The 21,234-nt window shown below is 48.9% G+C and overlaps 1 protein-coding gene across 1 annotated transcript in view; it reads right to left on the bottom strand.

The window, feature by feature from the left end:
* Positions 1-21,234, bottom strand: part of LOC308525505 (teneurin-4-like) — a gene marked incomplete at both ends in the record, with an annotated part of 200,062 nt that overhangs the window by 127,086 nt on the left and 51,742 nt on the right. Inside the window, 2 exons of the mRNA XM_081100313.1 lie at positions 3,407-3,642; positions 14,071-14,326. Coding sequence (XP_080956439.1) covers positions 3,407-3,642; positions 14,071-14,326 — 492 coding nt within the window. The remainder of the gene's footprint in view (positions 1-3,406; positions 3,643-14,070; positions 14,327-21,234) is intronic.

A 21,234-nucleotide genomic window follows, 5' to 3' on the forward strand; every position in this document is an offset into this window, starting at 1 on the left:
TAAACACAATTTTTCATCAAAAATCTAATTAAATATCTGTGCTTTAGCCTGTTGATTAGATTGGTTGGCCTGCTGGAAAAAGAGTCTTTGTTAAGGATATTTATGCTCGGCTGAGACAATTAATTTGATTTTTAATAATTGATAGTTCCTTACAAGTTAGTCATCACAGCCTCTGATTATGGCCGAGCAACAAGCCTCTCATGGCTCCCCCCAGCAGCTGGAGGAGATTGAGCACAGAGGTGGCTGCCTCCAGCCCTGGAGGAAAGCTAGGGATGGCCTCGCACCTGCAATGCATCCATCTGCATTAACTTACCCAGCCTCAGACCAGCTTCTGAGGGAAGGGGTCCTGCCCATTTCCTAGATGAGGAAGTCTGGGCTCAGAAAGAGAAGTCGCCCAGGACAAACTGGCCAGGTAGCCGAGCTGGGAGTGGAATCAGGCTGCTGGGCTGCCTATGAGCTGAGGCTCCATGTGACGAGGGGAACACCCCGGACTTGTCTCTCTGACCTGGTTCTTGGATATGGAATCTAGGGTCCAGTCTGAACGTTTCAACACAGAGAGAGCTTTCTCAGAAAGATGTGTTCACAGTGTCAGGGAGATGTGATCAATGGCCTGACCACTCCCAAGTTGAGACACAGATTCTAGTCCATCAGCAATAGATCTCCCCTCCTTCCACCCACATTGCCACCATCTTAGTTGAAGCCCTTGGCTTCTCCTTACTCATTTACTGCAATAGGACCTCTTCCTCCTCTACCCTTATCTTTCTAAATAAATCTGACTGTCCTGCCACTGCTTAAATCCCTCCAATGGCTCCCAGCTGTCTGCCCATTTGGTCCTTCACTTGGCCTCCATCCTAACCTTCATAATCTGACCAAACTCTCTTATAGTAACTCCAACATCCCTCAAGTGCTTCAAACACAGGAAATGCCTTTACCACCACTTGTCCTCTTTCAAGTCTGAAACGTCCCTCAGGTTAGAATACCCTCCCTGCCTGTCTGTCTATGGTTAACTCTGACTTAAAGATTCAGCTAACACATCACATTTCCCAGGTAGCCTCCCCGAGTCCCCCTGATGGGGGCTGAGTATCCACAGCCCTGAGCTGCCTCAATCACTGCCAACACAGCTGTCTCCTTTGATGAACTATAAACACCTCAAGGGTAAGGATCACATCGCCAGTCCTAACACTTAGACTATGCCTGGCTCAAAGCAGGTATCCCTTAGGGTTTCCTGAACAAAAATAAAAATCTTAGAATCATAGATTCAAAAACTATCAAAGTTGGAAGGAAAAGTAACGATCATCCAGTAAAAACCCCCAGTCGGTGCTTGAATCATATTCTTACTCTGTGGTTGTCAAGGTCTAGTTGTACCCTTCCTATGATAGGGAGCTCACTACCTCAAACAGTAGTCCCTATCTTTTTAGATAGCTGATAACTGACAACATAAATGGGGTGACTGACTGTATTAAATGGGAAAGGAAGAAGCCCATGGGATGGAAGCAGAAGAGAGCTTATTCAATCATATGAAGATTTATTCTTTCTCCCTGAACGAGGCTCTTCAGTATAAACCTCAAGACTTCAATGTCAAACAGGTCTATACATAGCAAACCACTTGACTTTTGACGAACAGTGACACTGCTTGTTCAAAAGCCTAACCATTGAGCAAATGGAAAATGTCAGTCAAAAGCAAGAGCTGTGCTAGTGGTTTGCTGGGACACAGGAAGAAACTTTCATGCTGGGGGACGGTGCTTGGAACCCCACCACCCTCACCTGTAACCCATTGAAGTCTATCTATCTATGATGCACACCTTTCCCAGAGTCTGGTTGTTCCTTTCACCCTCAGCAGAGATGGCAAACACCTGGTATGTCATCAATATTCCCCACTCCTGTGATCATGACAGGTATATTATTAATCAATCACAGAGGCTCTTTCCCATTGGGTCTGAATATAGATAGCCTCAGGATCTTTCTCAACACAGCTTTCTATGCAGCAATAATTAATCCACCCTATAGCGGAGATGATGCATGGATGCCAGTCTAGCCTTGGAGCCATGAAATTCCCCAAGTCAATCTCCACAAGGGGAAAGGAGCCCTGGCATACAAAGGATACTTTTTACAGCTCGATATTAAGGAGACTGCCTGGTTTATAGGACTCTCATCTTCCTGGTTATCTGCTATGAAATTCGAGTATCTTGAAAGGGAAGTGACTTTACAGCTCAGATCATCCAAACCACCATCCACGCTTGAGTTCCTTCACCATACCCTGAACGAGTGGGGGCCCGTGCTCTGTGGATCATTCCTAGTGACAGCCCTGTGTTCATCCAAAACACCTTCGCAGGGTCCTTTTTCCACAATGGGCAGCACTCTGTCTTCCTCTGGCCAGTTAGTTCCTTTCTACTTATCCCCTTTGCTGGCAAAATCATTTCAGAATTCCTTAGCGTGGGCTCAAGGCCTTCTCAAGCTGGCTTGCCCTACCTTAAATCTTGGAATTATAGATGTGAAGGTTGGAAAGGATGGAGGGAGAAGCCAACCCTGCCTGATGCCTTTACCAACAGGTGATTTACGTAGAGGCAGCAGTCTCTACACAGTACCTAGGGTTCTCTTCTGATTAACATCTTCCCTGGGAGCAGACCAAAGAGAAGGGTCCAGAGCAGGAAACCAGACTGCATGGGGAATATATCAAAGGAGCAGGCAGTGGAAGGCATGCTGTGGGAGCAAGGCGATGGCCAGGAGTGTCTTACATCACGGAGGTGCCCTGGGTCCAGTAGGAAGGCCAGTCAGTGCTGCTCAGGGTCTCTGAGCTTCCCTCAGTGGCTCTAACTGTTCCCTGTTAATCCTGTACCTGGGATGTCTCTTCTCTGGGTTCCTACCCATGGTGTAATTCTGGATCTTGGTGCCTACAGCACCTCAGATCACATTGCCAGAACTTCACCTTCAGACACGCTTTCCTGGCTTGAGGTCAGCACAGTCCAAACTGTGGCAGTTTCCCTGCAATCCCAGGGCACCCCACCTTCTTCCTGCTTCTTGTTGTAGCTGCATGGCACCCATGGGAGAAGCTTGCCTGCATCTGGCCTCTCCAACTTGTTGCATTTGTAGTGACTCTAATTTATGACGCTCCTGTCACAGATCACCACCTCAAATGCCAGTCGTAGGGAGTGCCTGTGCCTAATGCTGGGCCTCCAAGACATGAAACAGAAAATGCCAAGCTCACCTCCTGGCATATGGTCAGATAGGAGGAGAAGAGGGAGCCCTGGGGTGCGGACATTAATAGTTTGGGGTGCAGGCCAGCCCAGAGCTCCAGAGCTGCCTGGCTCTCCCTGTGGCGGGTACCTTCAGTGCCCACAGGTGTCCTGGCCACTGCCCTCTGGGCCAATGGGGAGTGAAGGGAAGCTGGGGCGAGGGTGGTGCTTACCAACAAAGTACGCCAGCAGGATGACTAGTGCGGCTGAGATGATGATGGCGCTCAGGGCTGCGCACTTCCAGTTACAGTACTTGGAGGGCTTCTTGAGGTTGAAGGCTGGCCGGGCGAAGGTGCTGCGGGGCAGCGGCCGGGGCGGAGGTGAGTACACTGTGCTGGAAGTCAGAGGGTACCCTGGTGATGTGGTGCAGAAGAGTGGGGAGGTGCCTCCCGGCTTGAAGAGGAAGTGCCTGTGGATGGAGAGAAGCCAGAGGGCATCAGGGTTGGCTGGCTCGCCACGGACCCAGGTCAACCTGGAGGACAGAAGCAGGAGTAGAAGAAGCATGCACAGGAGCCTAGAGAGAGAGAGAGTCGTCACAGAGAAGATGGGGGTGGGGGGCAGGAAAAAGGAGAATCACGTACCAGACCACAAAACAGGGCTCACGAGGACACGTTTCCACGGAACACGGATGGGACAGCCCTGCCCAAAGGGAAAGCCACCCACGCCAAGGCAGAAGGTGCTACCTACTCGACAGAAGGCTGGGTGCTGAGATCCTTTGCCTGGGAAGGATGGGGCTGGAGGTGCTGTTTCATGGGGAATAAACTAGCTGCTCTCCAAAATTACTGCTGTAACTTGGAAAGTATCTAAAATCCTATTCTATTCCCTGGAGACAATGAAACCCCAAATTTTCCTTCACCTTCCAATACCTACTTTACCAGTGCATCTTCCTGAAGGAATGGAATACCAGTCTTTTGAAAGGGGGCTATGGAAGTTTGAGAACCAAGAAACCACCACTGCCATGATCAAGAGTGCTCTGGTGGCTGTTCCATAGCCAATGGCAGCAAATGCCTTTGAAGGACTCTGCTCAGAAGCCACACTGCTGCCTTCCAAGCCCCTGGTAAAAGCTTAGCGGAGGACAGACGGGCAGCTGCATCCTGCGACTTAGCTACAGTCTCAAGGGCAGCATGGCGTGGTCCAAGCACATGGTTGTGGCCAGAAGAGGCAGCAGGAAATCCTCCTGAGCTTGGCGTTAACCATGGCCATGGGAGGACTTGTACACAGCCTAGGAAAATGGGTGCTTTGTTGCACTGCATGCCCCCAAGTCTTTGGGTCAAGGGTAAATCTTAGGGGTAATCTCACACTCTATTATGGTGCAAGATGCCTCAGGGCCCAAACATATAGCAAAGGGCCTGCGCTGCATAAAATTTGCTGCATGAGATGGCTTTCAAAATGGCAGAGGCAGCCAATGAGATGCCGGGAGCCACATATTAACAAGACTGCTGTTAATATGCTGGGGGACAGGGTAGCCAAGGATAAACTCTTACAATTTGAACGTGGACTTGGGAACGGGCATGCAACATGGCATCATCACCTCCCCCGGGAGATCCCAGGGAAAGGTCTCAGGGTCTGCATGCAAGGGCGGGAGCCGCGGGGAGAGCACACACGGAGAGGAAGAGCATGGGGATGTCACCTACCCGTCACCGTAAGCCCCATCATGGCGGGAGGCGCTGAGAATGTCCATCTCAATGAGGTTGTCCTGCAATGTCCCTAGGAATGGCTGCTTGCCTAGGTTTCTACGCACACATGGAGACATGAATGAAGCCATGAGTCATGCATCGATGAAGGGGAATAGTAGAGAAACACACAAAGTGGCTGGCTGGTGCATCTGTGCGCGAGGCCAGCGGGGCAGTTTCCAGGCGATGGGTCTGTGTGCAAGCCACATGTGCAGGGGTCTGCCTGGCACAGAGCATCCAGAGGCAGCATTCTCCGTACAAACCAGAATGGCTGGCCGTTGTGTGCATCAAGTCATGGCTCTCCCAGATGACGACTGGTTATGTCTCAGGCACTGAGCTAGGCATGTTATAGCCATTTATCTCAAATCTTCAAAACAGGCTATGCAAGGAAGGCCGTATTATTTCCATTCTACAGATGAGGAGGCTGAAGGGGGGGAGGTAACAGGAATGGCCAAGCTGACCAAGCTTACCAGCTGGCAAGGTTCAAGGCAGGAATTTGGGCTCAGGTTTATCTGCTTCCAAACCTGTGCTTTCCCCTCTACCTGAGACTGCCTACCTCTGCATAAACAATAGCTACAGACACTCATTTTGCTGATCCGGAGAAAAAAGAAAGGCACGCATTGGGGGCCATTTTCCTCTAAAGCAGTGGTTCTCAAACTCGGGTGAACACCAGAAGCGCCTGGAGAGCTGTGCTCTACTGAGGGCCACCCGGAGGGTTGGCGTCAGCAGGTAGGCGCAGGGCCTGAGGCCGCGCATTGCTCACAAGCCCCCAAGCTGATGCTGACATATTTGGAGTGTCATGTCCTCTAGCAGTGCAGACACCTGGGTGATGACTGATTGGTGAAGACGCCACCCCAATGAAGAGAGAGGGAGGCTCCTGTGTACCCACAAGTGCACGGAGGGCAGCACAGCATTTGTTGCTTTACCTATTTCAAACCCGAAGGCAGGCAGACACACTAGCCATTTTGGTCCCAGTCACGTCTGCTAAGTGGCATCGTTCACACTTGCCCTGGAACCTGTTTCTGACATTTTCAGGACGGCTGCCACCTCACCTGAAAACCCCAGAGTGACTCATTTCCAACAAGCCAGTGCTGGCATCAGCTGGTACTGGCATCAGCCTGTTGTGTGCACACCAGGGAAGGACTGACTACAGAAAGCTGACTTTCGGGTCCAGCCCTGCCAGGTGCCTTGTTTCTGACTTTGACTGGGTCTTAAGAACCAGAAAACCCCAAATCAAGTCCCTTTTCTGCCACTTTCTTGCTGTGTGACTTTCTGTAAAAATTTTATATATATATATACAATGGGGTCTTGACTTACAAGTGTCCTGACTAATGAGTTTTTCAAGATATGAGCCGTCTCTCGGCCAATTTTTTGCTTTGAGTTGCGAGCTAAAATTTGGGTTACGAGCCAGCTTCAGATACCCCACCGCTAGTTGGCGCAGCGAACGTCACAGTGAACACCACAACATCAGCCCAGCATCATGTGTCTCACTCATTCACAATTGATTTGACATACGAGTAATTTGAGTTACAAGCTCCATCACAGAACGAATTGAACTCGTAAGTCAAGGCTCCACTGTATTTTTAAGCCTCACCCGAGGATATTTTTTATTGATTTTAGAGAGAGAGGAAGGAAGAGCAAGAAGGAGAGAGAGAACATCAATGTTTGAGAGAAACATGGATCAGTTGTCTGTCATGTGTATCCCAAGTGGGGATCGAACCCACAACCTAGGTATGTGCTCTGACTGGGAATCGAACCCGCTACCTTTTGTGTGTGTGTGTGTGTACAGGATGATGCCCAACCAAGTGAGCCACCCGGCTGGGCACTGTAAAAACTTCAACCTCTTCATAGTGTGTACTTCCTTCATCTGTAAGATGGGGATAATAATAATTTTAAACTTACAAAGTTGCTATAGGACCAACTGAGTAACTCTGGCAGAATATTTAAGGGCTAAACAAATACTGTAGTAATGCTAATGCTAAATATAAGCTGCTATCTACCCTACCTTCACTGGGTTCTATTCACTGCTCGGGAGTTCTGCAACTATGATCTAACGTGAATAATATTCCTCACCACACCCCCACCGTCAGTGCCACCGTCTTTGTTTTATAGGCTGGCAGAGCTAGGTCCCATCACAGAGTAAGCGAGCAGCAGGGCCAGAGCGGAACCTCGCTGTGTCGGACCCCAGAACTCGGGCCTCTCTGCTCTTAACCCTCTGTCACTGCCCAGCCTGTGGCTCCGCCCCCGGCAGGCCTCACAGACCACGATGAGGAGGGGCTGTAAGTACTCTCAAAGCACCACTGCATCAACCTTTCCCGGGACAGTGAGAGCACAAGGCAGCGCTGTTTTGCAGCGGGGCCTGCTAGTCCTGCCATGATGGTGGACCTCCACTTCCAGGAAGCCCTCAGGCTGTCTGGCAGGCTGTTCTGTGGTGTTCAGGAACCCAGGGCTGACTGGGAGAAACTGAGGGTGTGGAAGTCCCTCAGAGCAGCCTCATTTCTGCCCAGGGAGGTGGCCTCAGGGCACGTTGAGAGGCACACAGGCCCTGGGGTCAGACAGGTGTCAGCTCCATCATTCACTGGCCCTCGGGCAGGAGAGCTGGTCTCAGATCTCAAGGAGCATGACTAAACTGGGATGATCACTCTCCTTGCAGAAGCTAAAGTGTAACTTGGGTCATGCCACTTCTCTGCTCAACCCTCCAATGGCTCCACGAGAATAAAACCATGGTTCTTACCAGGGCCCGCAAGATCTTGCACAATCTGACCTCCTGCTACTTCTCTGACTTCATTTTCTGTGCTACACATACCCCAGCCTCCTCGCTGTCACTGCAGCAAGCTAACCCTTGCTGTCATTTGCCCGAATTGCCTTTCACCAGATATCGGCCTGGATCATTCCCTCCCATCCAACCCTAACCATAACCTAGAGGACTCCCAGCTTAAGGCTCCCGCTAAATTTCCTGTCCATCCCCACCCTCCTCTTCCCCAGGACCCTCTGGCTGCCTGCACTGCTTTAGTTTTCCTCACAGGATCAGACACACACAACGCACATGCTTATTGTGGTTTTTCCCTAATGCAATTTAAGTTCCATGAGGATAGAAATCTTATCTGCCTCGTTCTCTGCCCGTGTGCCCAGAGCCTGGAAGGATGGATGCCTGTAACATGGCAGTAGGCACTCAGTAAATATTCGCTGAAAACTGAATGGTGGGGTGGGAAAAGGGCAGCGCTCCTGGCATATTGCAGGCACGCAGTTGGTATTTAATCCAGAGTGGCACAGGTGATGTATTATTACTTCCTCCAAACCCTCATTTCAAGAGGGAATTTCCAGTCTTTCTATAGTCCATATGCCAAGTGTCAGCAGGCCCTCACTGCCCCTGCCCAGAGGGCCCAGGGCCGGGCTCTGGCTGCCTCCCTGCGGCTGAGGCAGGCTTCATGGCATCTCCCAGCAAACATCTCGAGTCCGGCCTGCATCACTCTTCTAGGATGATGTTCTCAGTGAGTCAAAGCTATCCCATAAAACCCACCACAAACAAACAAATATATTCAGAGAAAAGAAGATCAAAATGTTAATCAAAATGTTAATCCCTACAAAAGTGGGGATTTTGTAGTGTCTGGAATGAGTGATTTTTATTTTACTTTTATATTTTAAAAAGAAACCGTTATTTTAAAAGAGAGAGAACAACTATGTTAAAAGTACAAGTCTGTCAGGACAAGCGAAGAGGCAGTGCTGGAGTGTCAGGTTTCCCGAAAGAGCTCCCACACTCACTTGATAAACCGCTGCCTATTCAGAATGCTACTGCTGCCTTAAAATAACCGTACCCTGTACACTTCAAACTTAGTTCTGGGTCAGATTAGGAGGCCTCATTTGCTTAATGATGAAACCGAGGCCCAGAGAGACACGTGTCCTGTTGCCATACACAAAGCCAATCAGTGGCAGAGCTGAAACTAAAACCCAGATGTCCTGACTCCCAGCTTAAGGCTCCCCATTACATTTTCTGTCCATCTCCATCTCTAACGTGGGGACGACAATAAGACTGCCTACCTGTGCAGAAAAGAGTCAAGATAGCGGTCCTGGCTGCTCTCTTTTCAAAGGCTTGCTTATAAGGTTGGCCCTTGGCTGGAGTCTAGAAACTTAGGTTCCAGGAAGGTTCCTGCCATTAACAGATAAGAGTGGCTGACTCACTGTGCCTGCACTATTTGTGCAAAAAATACGGTTTATGCTGTGCTGAACACATGCTCTCCTTCTGGGAGTCTGGAATTTGGGTACTTGCCAGACAGAAGTGCCTATGGGACCAGCCCCAGTGTAAATCCTGGGCACTGGGTCTCTAATGAGCTTCCTTGTTTGGAAGCACCCAGAAGGGCCCTATGAGGGTCTGTTATGATTGTTACATGATGGCCATGCAGAGGGAGCCACACTGTCCTGTTAGCCCCCAGCACTCCCTGAGTCAGAGCATTACCCCGAGTGCCATCTTCATTCATTCACTACAGGTCTGCCTCCCTCACTGGCCTCTGGGCTTCCTATATGGCCTCTGTGTCTTATGCATGTCTGTGACTGAATCACCACCTGGCAGGGATGACTATCCATCCCAACTCCTTGCAATGATCAGGGGTTGGCCTGGTCCACCAGAAGTTCCTTTGTGCCATTCTAGGAACCATACCAGGGCTGCAATGGAGACCAGGAGGATGGCCTCCCATCCCTGAGGGTGTGAAGGGCTGTTCCCCAAACTGAGTATGACCCTACAATTTGGGACCCAGGCTCCCAAATCAGGCCCAAGATCAGATGAACTAGAGCTGAAGTCTGGCAGCCCTCTGCTCTGGCTTCCCCTTCATCCGACAAGAGCCTGACGGGTTATTAATCAGATAGTCCCTGGGAAATCAATTAAGTGTCTGCTGCTGCAGAGTGTGAAGGAAGTGGGTCAGGGTTTCAGGGACCCTGAACACATGGCTTCCACCAGAATGGACTACAGATGCTCCTGCAGGCCTTGAAGAAACATCTGACCCAGCTATATGGAGAACTGGTCGGCCTGGTTTTCTCCCTCGGGGACTCAGTTACCCTTGGGGAGGGCCATAGTCACAGAAGGAGCGGAGAAAGGAATGGGTCAACCAAGTCCTCGCGCTCTCCTTTGTCCCTCTGCTAGCCTTTCTTTTCCTGCCAGCTTGAAATCTAAATCCCTTCTGGTCATCCTACCAGCTGTGGTGGTATTTTCTTAGCTTTTTATTTTAGTCGCTCAACATAGACTTCATTTGACAATTGGGGAAAAGCCCGTGACTGTTTCTCGGCATCGGAAGGCTCCCTGTTCTGGGGGTGCTCAGCAAGGCTGCTTAGGACAACTCTCTCAGACAGGCCCTGCTCAGTGGGTGCCTCAGCCTCTGTTCAGGCTGTGCCTCTCAGGCCTTCCCCACCTCCCCAGGTACCCCTGGGGGCTCCTGCTTGCTCTCCAACTCTTGGTCACACAACATCAGGTCCACGGGGAAGCCTTCCCTTTGTTCCACTCAAGTCTCAGGTGAGTGTATTTATTCATTCTGTTCCATCATTCTCTTAGTTCACCTGTGAATTTATCGTTATCAAGCACCATCCAGAGGCAAGCCCTGTGTTGTGAGCTGGGGATCCCACGGCAATGAAAACACACGTCCTCTGTGCTTACCTCTATCACAGCACGTACCCTACCGCACGCGTCTGTTCTATGACATGTCTCACCTGTTTGCACACAGTGAGCATTTGGTGAATATTTATTGAATAAAAAAAGCACTGCATAATAAATAGTTGAGCACATACTGTGTGCTAAGACATTTTCAGACATCACCTTATATATCTGCTACTACAGCCTTGTGAGGCATGATGGTAGATTGGATTAAAAGTGTCTAAAAATTCTTGGGCACATCTCCCTTTTGAGAAGTGAGGCCTGCTGTCACTCCCCTTGAAGCTGGCTGGCCTGTGACTGCTTTGATCAACAGAATATGGCCATGCCTTAGAAGGATCAATGGTTTCTGTCTCAGCGCCATGGAGCCCTGAGCCACTGAGTATAAAGTACAACTCCAGGCTGGGAAGACTGTGTGGAGAGGCCCTGAGACCATAATAAAGGGAGAGGGGTCCCACTGAGTGCAGCTTTCTAGCTGTCTCCCCCAAGGTGTCGTGTCAGGCATGTGAGTGCCTTTTGGGATCCTTCAACTAGCCCACTAACAGCTAAATGCCACTGACTGACCTCAGTTGATGCCACATGCAGCAGACAACTAGCCCAGCTGCACCCTTCCTGAAATCCTGTCTCTCACTGTGAAGTATAATACTAATAAACTGGCGGTTTTTTAAGCCACTAAATTTTGAAGTCATTTTTTATGCAGCAACAGATAATCGGAACAGGAAGTTACTCATATTTCCTCCCTTTTTTTAAGGGAACAATTTAAAGTCTAAGTTCATAGTTAGTGAGCACTGGGGTAGGAGTTTGAGCATAGGTTGTGTCTGACCCTAAAACCTGAGCTTTGGACAACTTGCTACATTAGGACCAAACTTACTTCTCTAAAGTTGAGAAGAGGTACAACCTACTATTTCCTCTCAACTCCTCAGGTGAGTAGGGGCTCAATAAATATTTTTCAAGTGACTTTTTCTTCAGTGTTGACATGGGAAGCAGACACATATGGAGGAAAAGAGGGAAATAGCTTTTAGAGTATGTCTTTAATGCTAGACACTGAGTTATATGCTTCTCACATTTATTTCCTTCTAACCTGGGAGGCATGCATTCTTATCCCAATTTACAGATGGAGAAATCAGGTTTGGGGATGCATAGAACTTGCCCAGCTAGTAAGTGGTTAAGCCAAGATAGGAATCCCAGATGGCCTCCTTCCCTCTGACTCTAAAGCCCATATTCTTCCTACCTCACCATGATGGCCAAAATTAGTTGTGATTCTATCTGCCAGACTCGACACTGTGCCTTCTTAAATTGTACCCTGTTGGTTTTGTGCCATCAACCAGTGAACGTCAGTATGGAGGTCCAGAATTCCGACTGTGTTATCCATTATATTAGGTACCTCTCCCCATTTTAGGCCATCTTTAGAGGCACGGAGGGTCACAGAGGAAGTGTATCTCAAACATTTCATCTGGGTTTCAAGAATAAGTAGGACTTGGCTAGACCAAGCGGTGAAGAGGAGGGCAACTCTGGGGAAAGGGTTGTGCAAGAGCATGTGCAAAGGCACTGAGGCATGAAGGGGATGAGATATTGGGGAAGGTTGATAAATACACATGTATGTACACTTACTAGTACATACACATCATATAGTGAATATTATATATACTAGCATATAATTATGATATGCTTAAGTACAGAGATATATAAAATGGTGTACATTAGTATATGACAGCATGTTAACAATGGTTATCATTTGGTGATAGATCTGAGTGATCTTCTTGTCTTGCTTATTTTCATTTCCTAACTATTCTCCACCACATTTATTACTTGAATAACAAAATATAAGGAAAAAAAAATCAAGGTTCCATGTGGTTTGAGCAGTGAATGTGGGAGAATGGAAGGTCAGAAAGGCAGGTGAGGACTGGCTGGCGAGGCAAGAGAGGTAAGCTGGGTCCACCTTCGCATCTCAAACCAACTTTGTGCATCAGGAAAACATCCCTGCTGCTTGTCTTCTACGTTCTATTCCCTTGAAAAACCTGGAGAACCACCTAATTGGATCCTAAGTGATAAAAATGAGCATCTAAGCCAAGGGAGTGGCTGCCATGTTCCGTGCAGAAAATCAGAACCATTGATTATTTGCTGGCTTCTTTCAGCCACGCACAGTCATTCAATAAGCACGTTGGAAATAATAGAGATCTGATTAAGCTATTTGGATGGGATGACATATAATAATCACCCCCAGTCACTGATGATGGCAAAGGAGGCACAGAGGGATACGTCACACATGATTTTAAAGGCTGTCAATAAAAACAATGGTAATTAAGAGACTGGAGGTGGGCCAGGTGGGGCTGTCTCTCTGGGAAATTTGCTTTTGGGGAAATGATTGCATAGGAGTAAAGTGGTGTAAAAGGACGTTGATTTTCTCTCACTGAACCCCACAGGCTCAGCATGCAAATATCACAATCATGTTCCAGGCAGAGTCAGAGGGTACACTTTCTAATATAGATTAATTTCCCTTTGTTAAATGCAGAATGATTTTGTCCTCTCCACTGATATGGGGCAGGAATATGAGATGATAGGATCTATGTTCCCCACTACTTTGAGAAATAGGGTAGAGGGTTAAGGGGTGCCAGCCTGGGACACTTCATCTCCAGTTTAGAGATGGGTCAGGTCCCCCAAAGTCCACACTGCTTGTCTCAGAGGGGTAGGAGTATGGGTAAATCTCATTTTGGTCTTGATATCTCTCTGTGTTTTCTCCAGGGAGTTTTTGTTGCTTTCATAATCATAAGAAAATTTCAACTTTGGAAAAAGAGTGGCTAATCAGAGGGAAGGAGGCTAGCTACTGAGTCTCTGAGCTGAAGGAAGCATTGCACAGGGCTGGAGAGTTGGAAGGTCCAGGCCAGGAGAGACCTGAAGATGGTGGCTGGGGTCTAGGGAGATAGCACTGCACACAGAGTCAGGCAACTGGGTTCAAATCTTAGCTGTGCATCAACTGCCTCTGTGGCCTGAGCTAGTCACTGACCCTCCCGAGTATAAAGGGGCCAGCAGGAGAGGAGAGTTGGGGGAGGGGAGCAGAAGAGGGGACAGAGCATTCACTGAGCACCCACCACAGGCCAGGCAGGCCCCATACCAGGCATAGGGGGCCCACATCATAGTAGGGAAGGGAGGAGGTATGGATCCAATCATGGACTGACAGCCTGATCCTACCACATACCTGTGCTGGACACCTTCACACATCTCTTACAATGGCCCGCTCCAGCCAGTACGTCCCCATTGTGTAGACAAGTAAGGCCCAGAGGGTATAGCAACTTGACCAAGGTCATACCTTTAGCAAGTGGTAGGCTAGCCCTGGACCGGGGGGCTGTTTGATTCTCAAGTCCATGCTCTTTCTGCTCTACTTCCATCTCTGGCAGCCAGAGAGCCACATCCCTAGGCTGCATACCTGACCCCAGCTTTCTGAGTCCATGGGGTCTCAGCCAGGCTGCCCTCTGGCCACCCGCCATCCCTGCGCCTCAGCACCCCAGCGCCAGCCCCCTTCCCCCCATACCTGGTCTCCAGGGGGATGTTGCTGTTGAGCAGCCAGTTGTCCTGGGCGTGGGCCGGCTCCTGTGTGCCGCTGGCTGGGGGCTCTCCGGAGAGCGAGTGGTCTGTAGGGGCCGGGCTGGGGTTGCTCCTTGGAGTGAAGTTGCCCCGGTTCAGGGAGTTGATGGAGGCCGCGTGGTGCTGGTTGGGGGTGTGGGCGTGCGAGAGTGGAGGCGGTGGCGTCCGGAGCCGCGAGTGGTTCTGCAGGCCGCCCGGGTGATCTAGGGCACAAACACGCGTGGTCAGGGGACAGCTGCTTGTGTTCCCCTCCTTTCCCATCACCCCCCATATTCATATGTTGAAGTCTCAAGTGCGAATGTGATGCCATTTGGTAGTGGGGTCTTTGGGAGGTAATGAGGTTTAGATGAGGACATGAGATTCCTGCCCTTCTAAGAAGAGGCCAGAGAATTGGCTCTGTCCCCCCCCCCGCCCCAACCACGTGAGGATACAGGAAGAAGGCGACTGTCTACAAACTAGGAAGAGGGCTCCACCAGACACAGAATCTACCAGCACCTTGATCTTTGACCTCCCAGCCTCCAGAACTGTGAGAGAGAAGTGTCTGTTGCTTAAACCACCACTCTGAGGCACTATGTCATAGCCACCCATGCTAAGATGGAAATTGGTACTGAGAGGAGGAGTGATACGCTGACAAATACCTAAAAGTGTGAAAGCAGCTTGGGACTGGGTAATGGGGAAAGTGTGGAAGAGTTCTGAGATGCCTGCTAGGAAAACTTATATTTCCATAAAGGGACTGTTAAGGAGATTCTGGTGAGAGCTCAGATAAAGAAGAGAGCAGTAGAAAAAACTCCCATCTTTTTGGGAAATAGATAAAAATTTATGTACAAAATGTTGGTAGAAATATAGGCATGAAGGACAATTCTAATGAGGTCTCAGGCAGAAATGAGGATCATGTTATCAGACAATGGAGAGAAGGAGATCCTTTTTATGAAGTGGCAAATGCCTTGGCTGACCTGTGTTTATGTTCTAGTGTTTTGTGGAAGCAGAAGTCCTGAGCAATGAAATGGGATATTTAGCTGAGGAGACTTCTAAGCCAAGTGTTGGAGTGGCTTGGTCCCTTCTGACGGCTTATAGTAAAATACAAGGAGAGAGAAATGAGTGAAAGACAGAATTGATAAGCAAAAAGAAACCATAATTTTAAGACTTGAAAACTTTTCAGCCTGTCCATATTGAAAAAATAAATGAGAAAGCATATATGGAAGAGAATGCTAAGGAGGTGGCTGATTGACCATTTGATCAGGGGATTAATATAGGTTAAAATCATGGACCTAAACAGCTGTCCCAGAAGGAGCACTGCCAGTGTGAACTGAAAGGGAAGGAGCGGGGATGAAGGGTAACTGCTGGACTTCTTAGATTCTACAGGACAGGACTATAGATCTATTAGGCTGCAAACTCACACTATTTCTTTAAAAAGAAAAGGGAAGACTAGCCTGAAGCTGATTCAGAGAGCATCAGGGCCACTGCCTCAGTTTCAACAGGCCTAAGACTAAGATCATTTTTGTCACTTAGTCTCCTCGAGCTTCTGTTTTAAAATGGGGAGGAGCTTATTAAGGGACTCAGAGCTACAGTGATAGCAAACCAGGCAACTTATGGGAAGGAAATATTTCTGAAGTTCACAGTGTACAACGCATTCTTCTTCATTAGTTACCCATGAGAATCATAGAAGAGACAGGATCAGGGAGTACAGAACCTGGACCAGGCGCTGTGGTATCCCAAAGGCTGTGCTCTTTCTTGGCCCAGGAGACTGCTTTCTGGAAACTGCCAAGCTCAGTTAAGTGTGAGGCTATCACTGTTACGGCTATTTTTAGTGGAAGATGCATCACTCTCTGCTTTTTAGGTAACCCAATCTTTTATGCTAATGCTAACCCAATGCCAACTCAATCTTTTAAGCATAATACTAATGCTAACCCAATCTTTTAAGTAAGTCTGGTGGAGTGGGGGAGAGGGCCGGGACAGAAAAAAAGGAAGTGGAGATCCATCTGAGCGATCACTTTTTTCGTACAAACTGTTACCTTCAGGATAAGGCCCACTCGAGGTCTACCAAGTCCTTCAGAGTTTGATCCACACCTGTCATTCCAGCCTCATCTCTCATCAGCTCCCTCCCTGTATCCTCCACTTTAGCCACACTTTTCCATAGAGGACAAGGGATTTGCTGAGGCAGCTCAGTGGCCGAAATCTCAACACCAATGAGGAAGGTACCCAGGATGTGCCGCGCTGTGGTCCTGGACCAGGGGGGCGCCCGCGGGCGGCCCCTTGATGGGAGGGGAGAGAACCTGGGAGCCAGCAGAACAGGCAGAGGGGCCCAAGCAGAGAACAGACAGCCTTAGATAAGGCAGAAGGCAGGAATGTGCAGGGTCATTTATTTCTGTCTAGCTGTCCTGAGGCAACACTTTAATGGAGGCATTTGGAGCCTGGGACAGAAGCCAGCACCAGAAGTGGCCTCCTGGGATGATTGAGTGTCCCCTTACCCATGTCCCTTCAGGCTGTTGGCTGCAGCCCAGTGTGCCTAGCAGTGAGAGGGACTGTACCGCTACCGTCGAGTGGTCATCAGAGGCCAGCAGACAAGAGTGACCTAGTCCTTACTCCTGGCCCCATACTAGGAGCCAACCTCCTCATGACATTTTACCTAATTGATATTCATAGTCACTGCCATATGAGCACCTACTATGTGTATTTTCAAAGCCTTAACATTTCTAATGGTCACAACAACCCCTAGGGGGCGATATTATTATCATTCCCATTTTATAGATGAGGAAGCTGAGGTTTACAAAACTAATGAATGGTCCTTACTAATCCAAAGCTTGAATCCTGTCTACCAAACCATGGTGCCTTTGCAGAAAACACAGACATCTTCTCAACCATCTTACTCCATGGCCAAATGTAGGAAAAGACCCCCAGTGCAGACAGCAAGCGTGGAAGATCTGGTTCAGGTCAGGGCTGCCTGCAAGCCTACAGACTTCTGCTTTGTGACTAAGTGGAAAGGCTCTGGCTTGATAACTAGTTGTAAGCACTGCCAACAGTCCTGAAATGATGAGATTTTAAGTATAAGACCACTGGTCACAGATATAAAAATCAAATTTCTAAAAGGAAATTCTCCTATGGGGACAGGAAACATCCTGGTCCAAATCCTCCTTTTTTTTTTTTTTTTTTTTTTTTTTCTTTAGCTCAGCTCAATTGCCACTGCCTTCGGAAAGCCTTCCTTGGCTTATCCTCCCTAAAGTTCTTTTTTCCTCCATTGAATGCTGACAGCAGGTAACCTGCTTCGCTCACCTTCCCCTTCTCCCTCTGAGCTTGCCTACTCTGGTGGTTTTAAAAAGTCCTGTCCCTTCTGTGCTGGTGATCACAGGTCCTAGATCTGGGCGGATGCTCCAGATGGGTTTACTGAGTGATGGCTCGTGTGAGTGGCCTGGACAGTCTGTCCAGGAGGATAAGGCTGGCATAGAGGATATTTGTTTGCAAAAAAAAAAATAAATAAAATGACAGACCGCCATGGGCTCTCCAGGCGGTGGACCCACGCAGGCCTTTACTTACTTGCCTGGAGCCAGAGTTGCAGATGCTTCAGCTGTGTTCTGTTTCCTATCCCTCACCCCTCCCACTGTGAGAATGCTTGGAAAGGGGACCTTGATGCTTTCCTGCTTCCCAAGGGAAAGGCTCTCTGTTTTGGGCCTCAACTCAGCAATGCAAGCTCACTCAACCCCCCCCTCCGCCCCTCTCCCCCCCCAAAAAAAAAATACACGACTTTCTCAAGGAGCAAATCTTTCTTCTCATCCAACTGGAGTCTCCTATGGCCAGGAGGGAAGGCTAGTGAGGGCCTTCTTTTTCTCCCTTCTTCCTCCCCAGTTTACACTTCCATCTCTGGAGGGACATTCAGAACCAGTTCCCGCATTCAGCACGTGCTGAGTGCCTGCTCTGTGCCAGGTCCTGTAAACTGGGTGTTGGGAATACAACAGTGAGAGAATGAGACAGAGATGGCCTGAAATAGGAGCTCTCTTCTGCTTTCTACTCACTAGCTGGGTGGCCCCCAATAACTCACTCAACTCCCTGGTCTCCATTCTGTGTGCCTGTGAAAGGGTGCACACATTCCCATGTCACCACTTTCTAGATGATGGAAAGTGATATCCTTTGCTCAAGTGCCAAATACACAGTGGGCTGCCATGCCCTGAGGGAAAGGACCCATGTGCCACTCATCTCTATATTCCCAGCAAATATTTTCAGAATATGGGGAGAGGACAGCCAATGAGGTAGATGGACTTCTTGCCTGGACAAGCAATGGCTTCTCTCCTGCTCCCTGAGAGTAAGCGTTGTACATCGCAAAGCTGTGCTTTAAATTCCAATTTATATCCTCTTCTCGCAGATTTGGCACCAAGTGTATCTCTGAATCAAGCCCCAATATGAGTCGTTTCACTGTTACATTGCACACCTGTCAGTAAAGGCCACTTGCTTATCTGAGTTTTACATGCCTGGTTTTCCAGGAAGGTGTTTTTTTTCCTCTACAAGTTGTTGAATATATTTAGTTGCTTGTTCCCTCCAACACTGCAGACATTTTTCCTTTTAGATGCACAAAATCCTAAGGACTGAATCCTCCAGGCTGTTTCCCTGAACCAAGATCATAGTGAGGTTTCTTCAGAGCACTGGGCAGAGCAGCAGGTAATAAAAAGGGATAGCGTGGAGGCCTGGGCACCTGGTGGCAGTTAACCCCTGTTCAGGTTTTGATTCTGACACTTATGAGCTGTGTGACCTTGATCAAGTTACTTAACTTCTCTGGAGCTTCAGTTTTCCTATCACTATATGGAGATAATGGCCACCTTGCAGGATTGTCATGAGAATGCATGTAAAGTGCTTAGCACAGTGCCTGCATACAACAATTTTAAAAAATGCTAACTATGGATTCCACGGTTATGATAAAGTCATGCTGATTGAGTAAGTTGCAAAGTGCTTAAATCGTCACCCTGATGGTCACTCTACAGCCTTTACAACAGGGGCTCCAAAGCAAGAAACCTTGAAAGGGAAATAGCAGGGAAATGTCTAACAGAAACATGGTCCTCTCTTATGACAGTTGAATCCACTCTGGGCAGCTGCTAGCTTCCAGGAGCCCTGGTCTCAGGAAGGTGCCTATAGCGCAACATGCAGACTAGAAGCCAAGAGAACGTCTGCAGCCTGACACTCAGGACTGAACATAGGGGGCTCTGTGTCCTCAAAGATGGGGGCCCCTTTCTGCATTAGATAAGCACATCAGAGCACACGGGGGTGTGGCTCTGTCCTGGGTTCAAGGTGTACCCCAGGGAGAAGGCCCACGAGGTGGTTCAGTCAATCAGCAAAATTAAACAGCTCTCCACCGTGTGCAGGGACTGGGTGAGTTTTAAGGTGAAGATGAGTCCTAACCTTGACAAATTGCCAGTGTTTACAGAGCAAATGTTCAGCCTTGCTCAGTCTGACCAGCTGCATGATTTGGGGAAAGTCACTGAAGTTCTCAGAGTCTCTAATTCCTCACCCACACATTAAAACACATCCATTAACCTAATAAAAGGAAGAGGAGGAGGAAGGGCTGCCACAGACTCAGTACACAGAGACCCAGAGATGAAACAAAAAAGTTTCCTAGACTGTGAGCTGCTCACAGCCGAGTAAAAATAACAGACATCCCAAAAGATACCAATGGAAAACAGTAATTACAATCTATATTATAAAAACCTAGTGGCCCTAATGCTGTAACGACCAAAGACCAGTCACCAGGAGGCTGTGTGTGTGGAGAAGCATGCGTGGGTGGGTGGGGCTGCATGCACAGCGAGGTGCACATGGGTGGGTGGCGACTTGACTCTGGGTCCTGCAGCGGGACTCCGGAGAGTCCCACGGCGCGGTGGGGTCTGGAGTCCCGGGTCTTGTGCAATTTCCCGTGGGTCAGGGTCTCCTGTGATTTTGCACGCTGGGTCACTAGTGACATTATAATAATTCACATTTATTGAGTACTCACTACTTGACTGGCTCTACCTGCTTTGCTTATTTAATCCTTTAACACCTCTATAAAGAAGGTGCTATTGTTATTCCCCATGTTGTAGGTGAGGAAGCTAAGCTACAGAAAGGCTAAGAATTTTGCCCAAGGTTCCAAAACTGTTAAGTGATGGCAGTCTTGTTCCAGAGTCCACTCATCTTGACCCATGAAGTGCTTGTGTCAATGCCTGTCACACAGAGGGCACGCCACAAGCATCAGCTACCCCACCAGAGCTTCATGGAGCAGAGGTGGCTTCCAGACTGGCTGGTGGGGTCAGGGAAGGTTGCATGAGAAGTGACATGTGACCTATGTTTAAAGGGGCTTCTAGGCTAAGGAAGATGCACCTGTGAGGGTCCAGAGCCTGAGAGAGAGAGAGGAGGGGAGAGGGAGGAGAGGGAGGGAGTGAGGACGGAAGGGAGAGAGACCTCTGAGGCACTTCTGTAAGGAGTGTGATGGCTGTGAGGGGCAGTGACAGGAGGGGAGGTGGACACACTGGTGACAGGCCTGGGTGGTGGTACCACGAGAAAGGACTTAGTCTTTATCAGGAGGGTGAGAGGGTCCCCCTGATGGGTTTGGAGTATGCTCCTGGTGGCCACGTGAGCATGACCCAGGCAGGGGCAGACTACAAGCAGGGCCCAGACCCACTGCAGATGCTTGGCTGCTAGAATTCTAGCGGAGTGCGTTGTTATTCTTTTATGAGCATGTTCATGAGAAAAAGACATAAACTTCCAGAAATTTGGCTCAGGCAAAGAATTCGAATGTGTCAATAGCCCTGCGATCTAAGGCCAGCACTGGCTCCAAGAGAGGGTGCCAGGCTCGGTGCCCCTCATCCAAGCCTGTAAAACAGCTCACAGGCGCCCGAAGTTCTCCTTGCTTCGGAGTTAACGATGACCCCAGCGTGCACTGTAATCATTAATCGGGCCCTAAAGATTGTCAGATATGAAAGATGCTGGTATTTAATTATCATATAACACAAAACTCCAGCTGCCTCAGAATGCCAAGAGAAAGAGTTATTTGGCTTCCATTAAAATGCCATCGACTACCACTGACTCGGGACGGTGATGGAGCAGTGCTGAGAGCTTAGCTAATGAACCTTGGCCTGCACGACCAATTTGGAGAGGCCAG

The sequence above is a fragment of the Myotis nattereri genome (genome assembly GCF_964212035.1).
Source record: "Myotis nattereri genome assembly, chromosome: 9".
NCBI classification, from domain to species: Eukaryota; Metazoa; Chordata; class Mammalia; order Chiroptera; family Vespertilionidae; genus Myotis; species Myotis nattereri.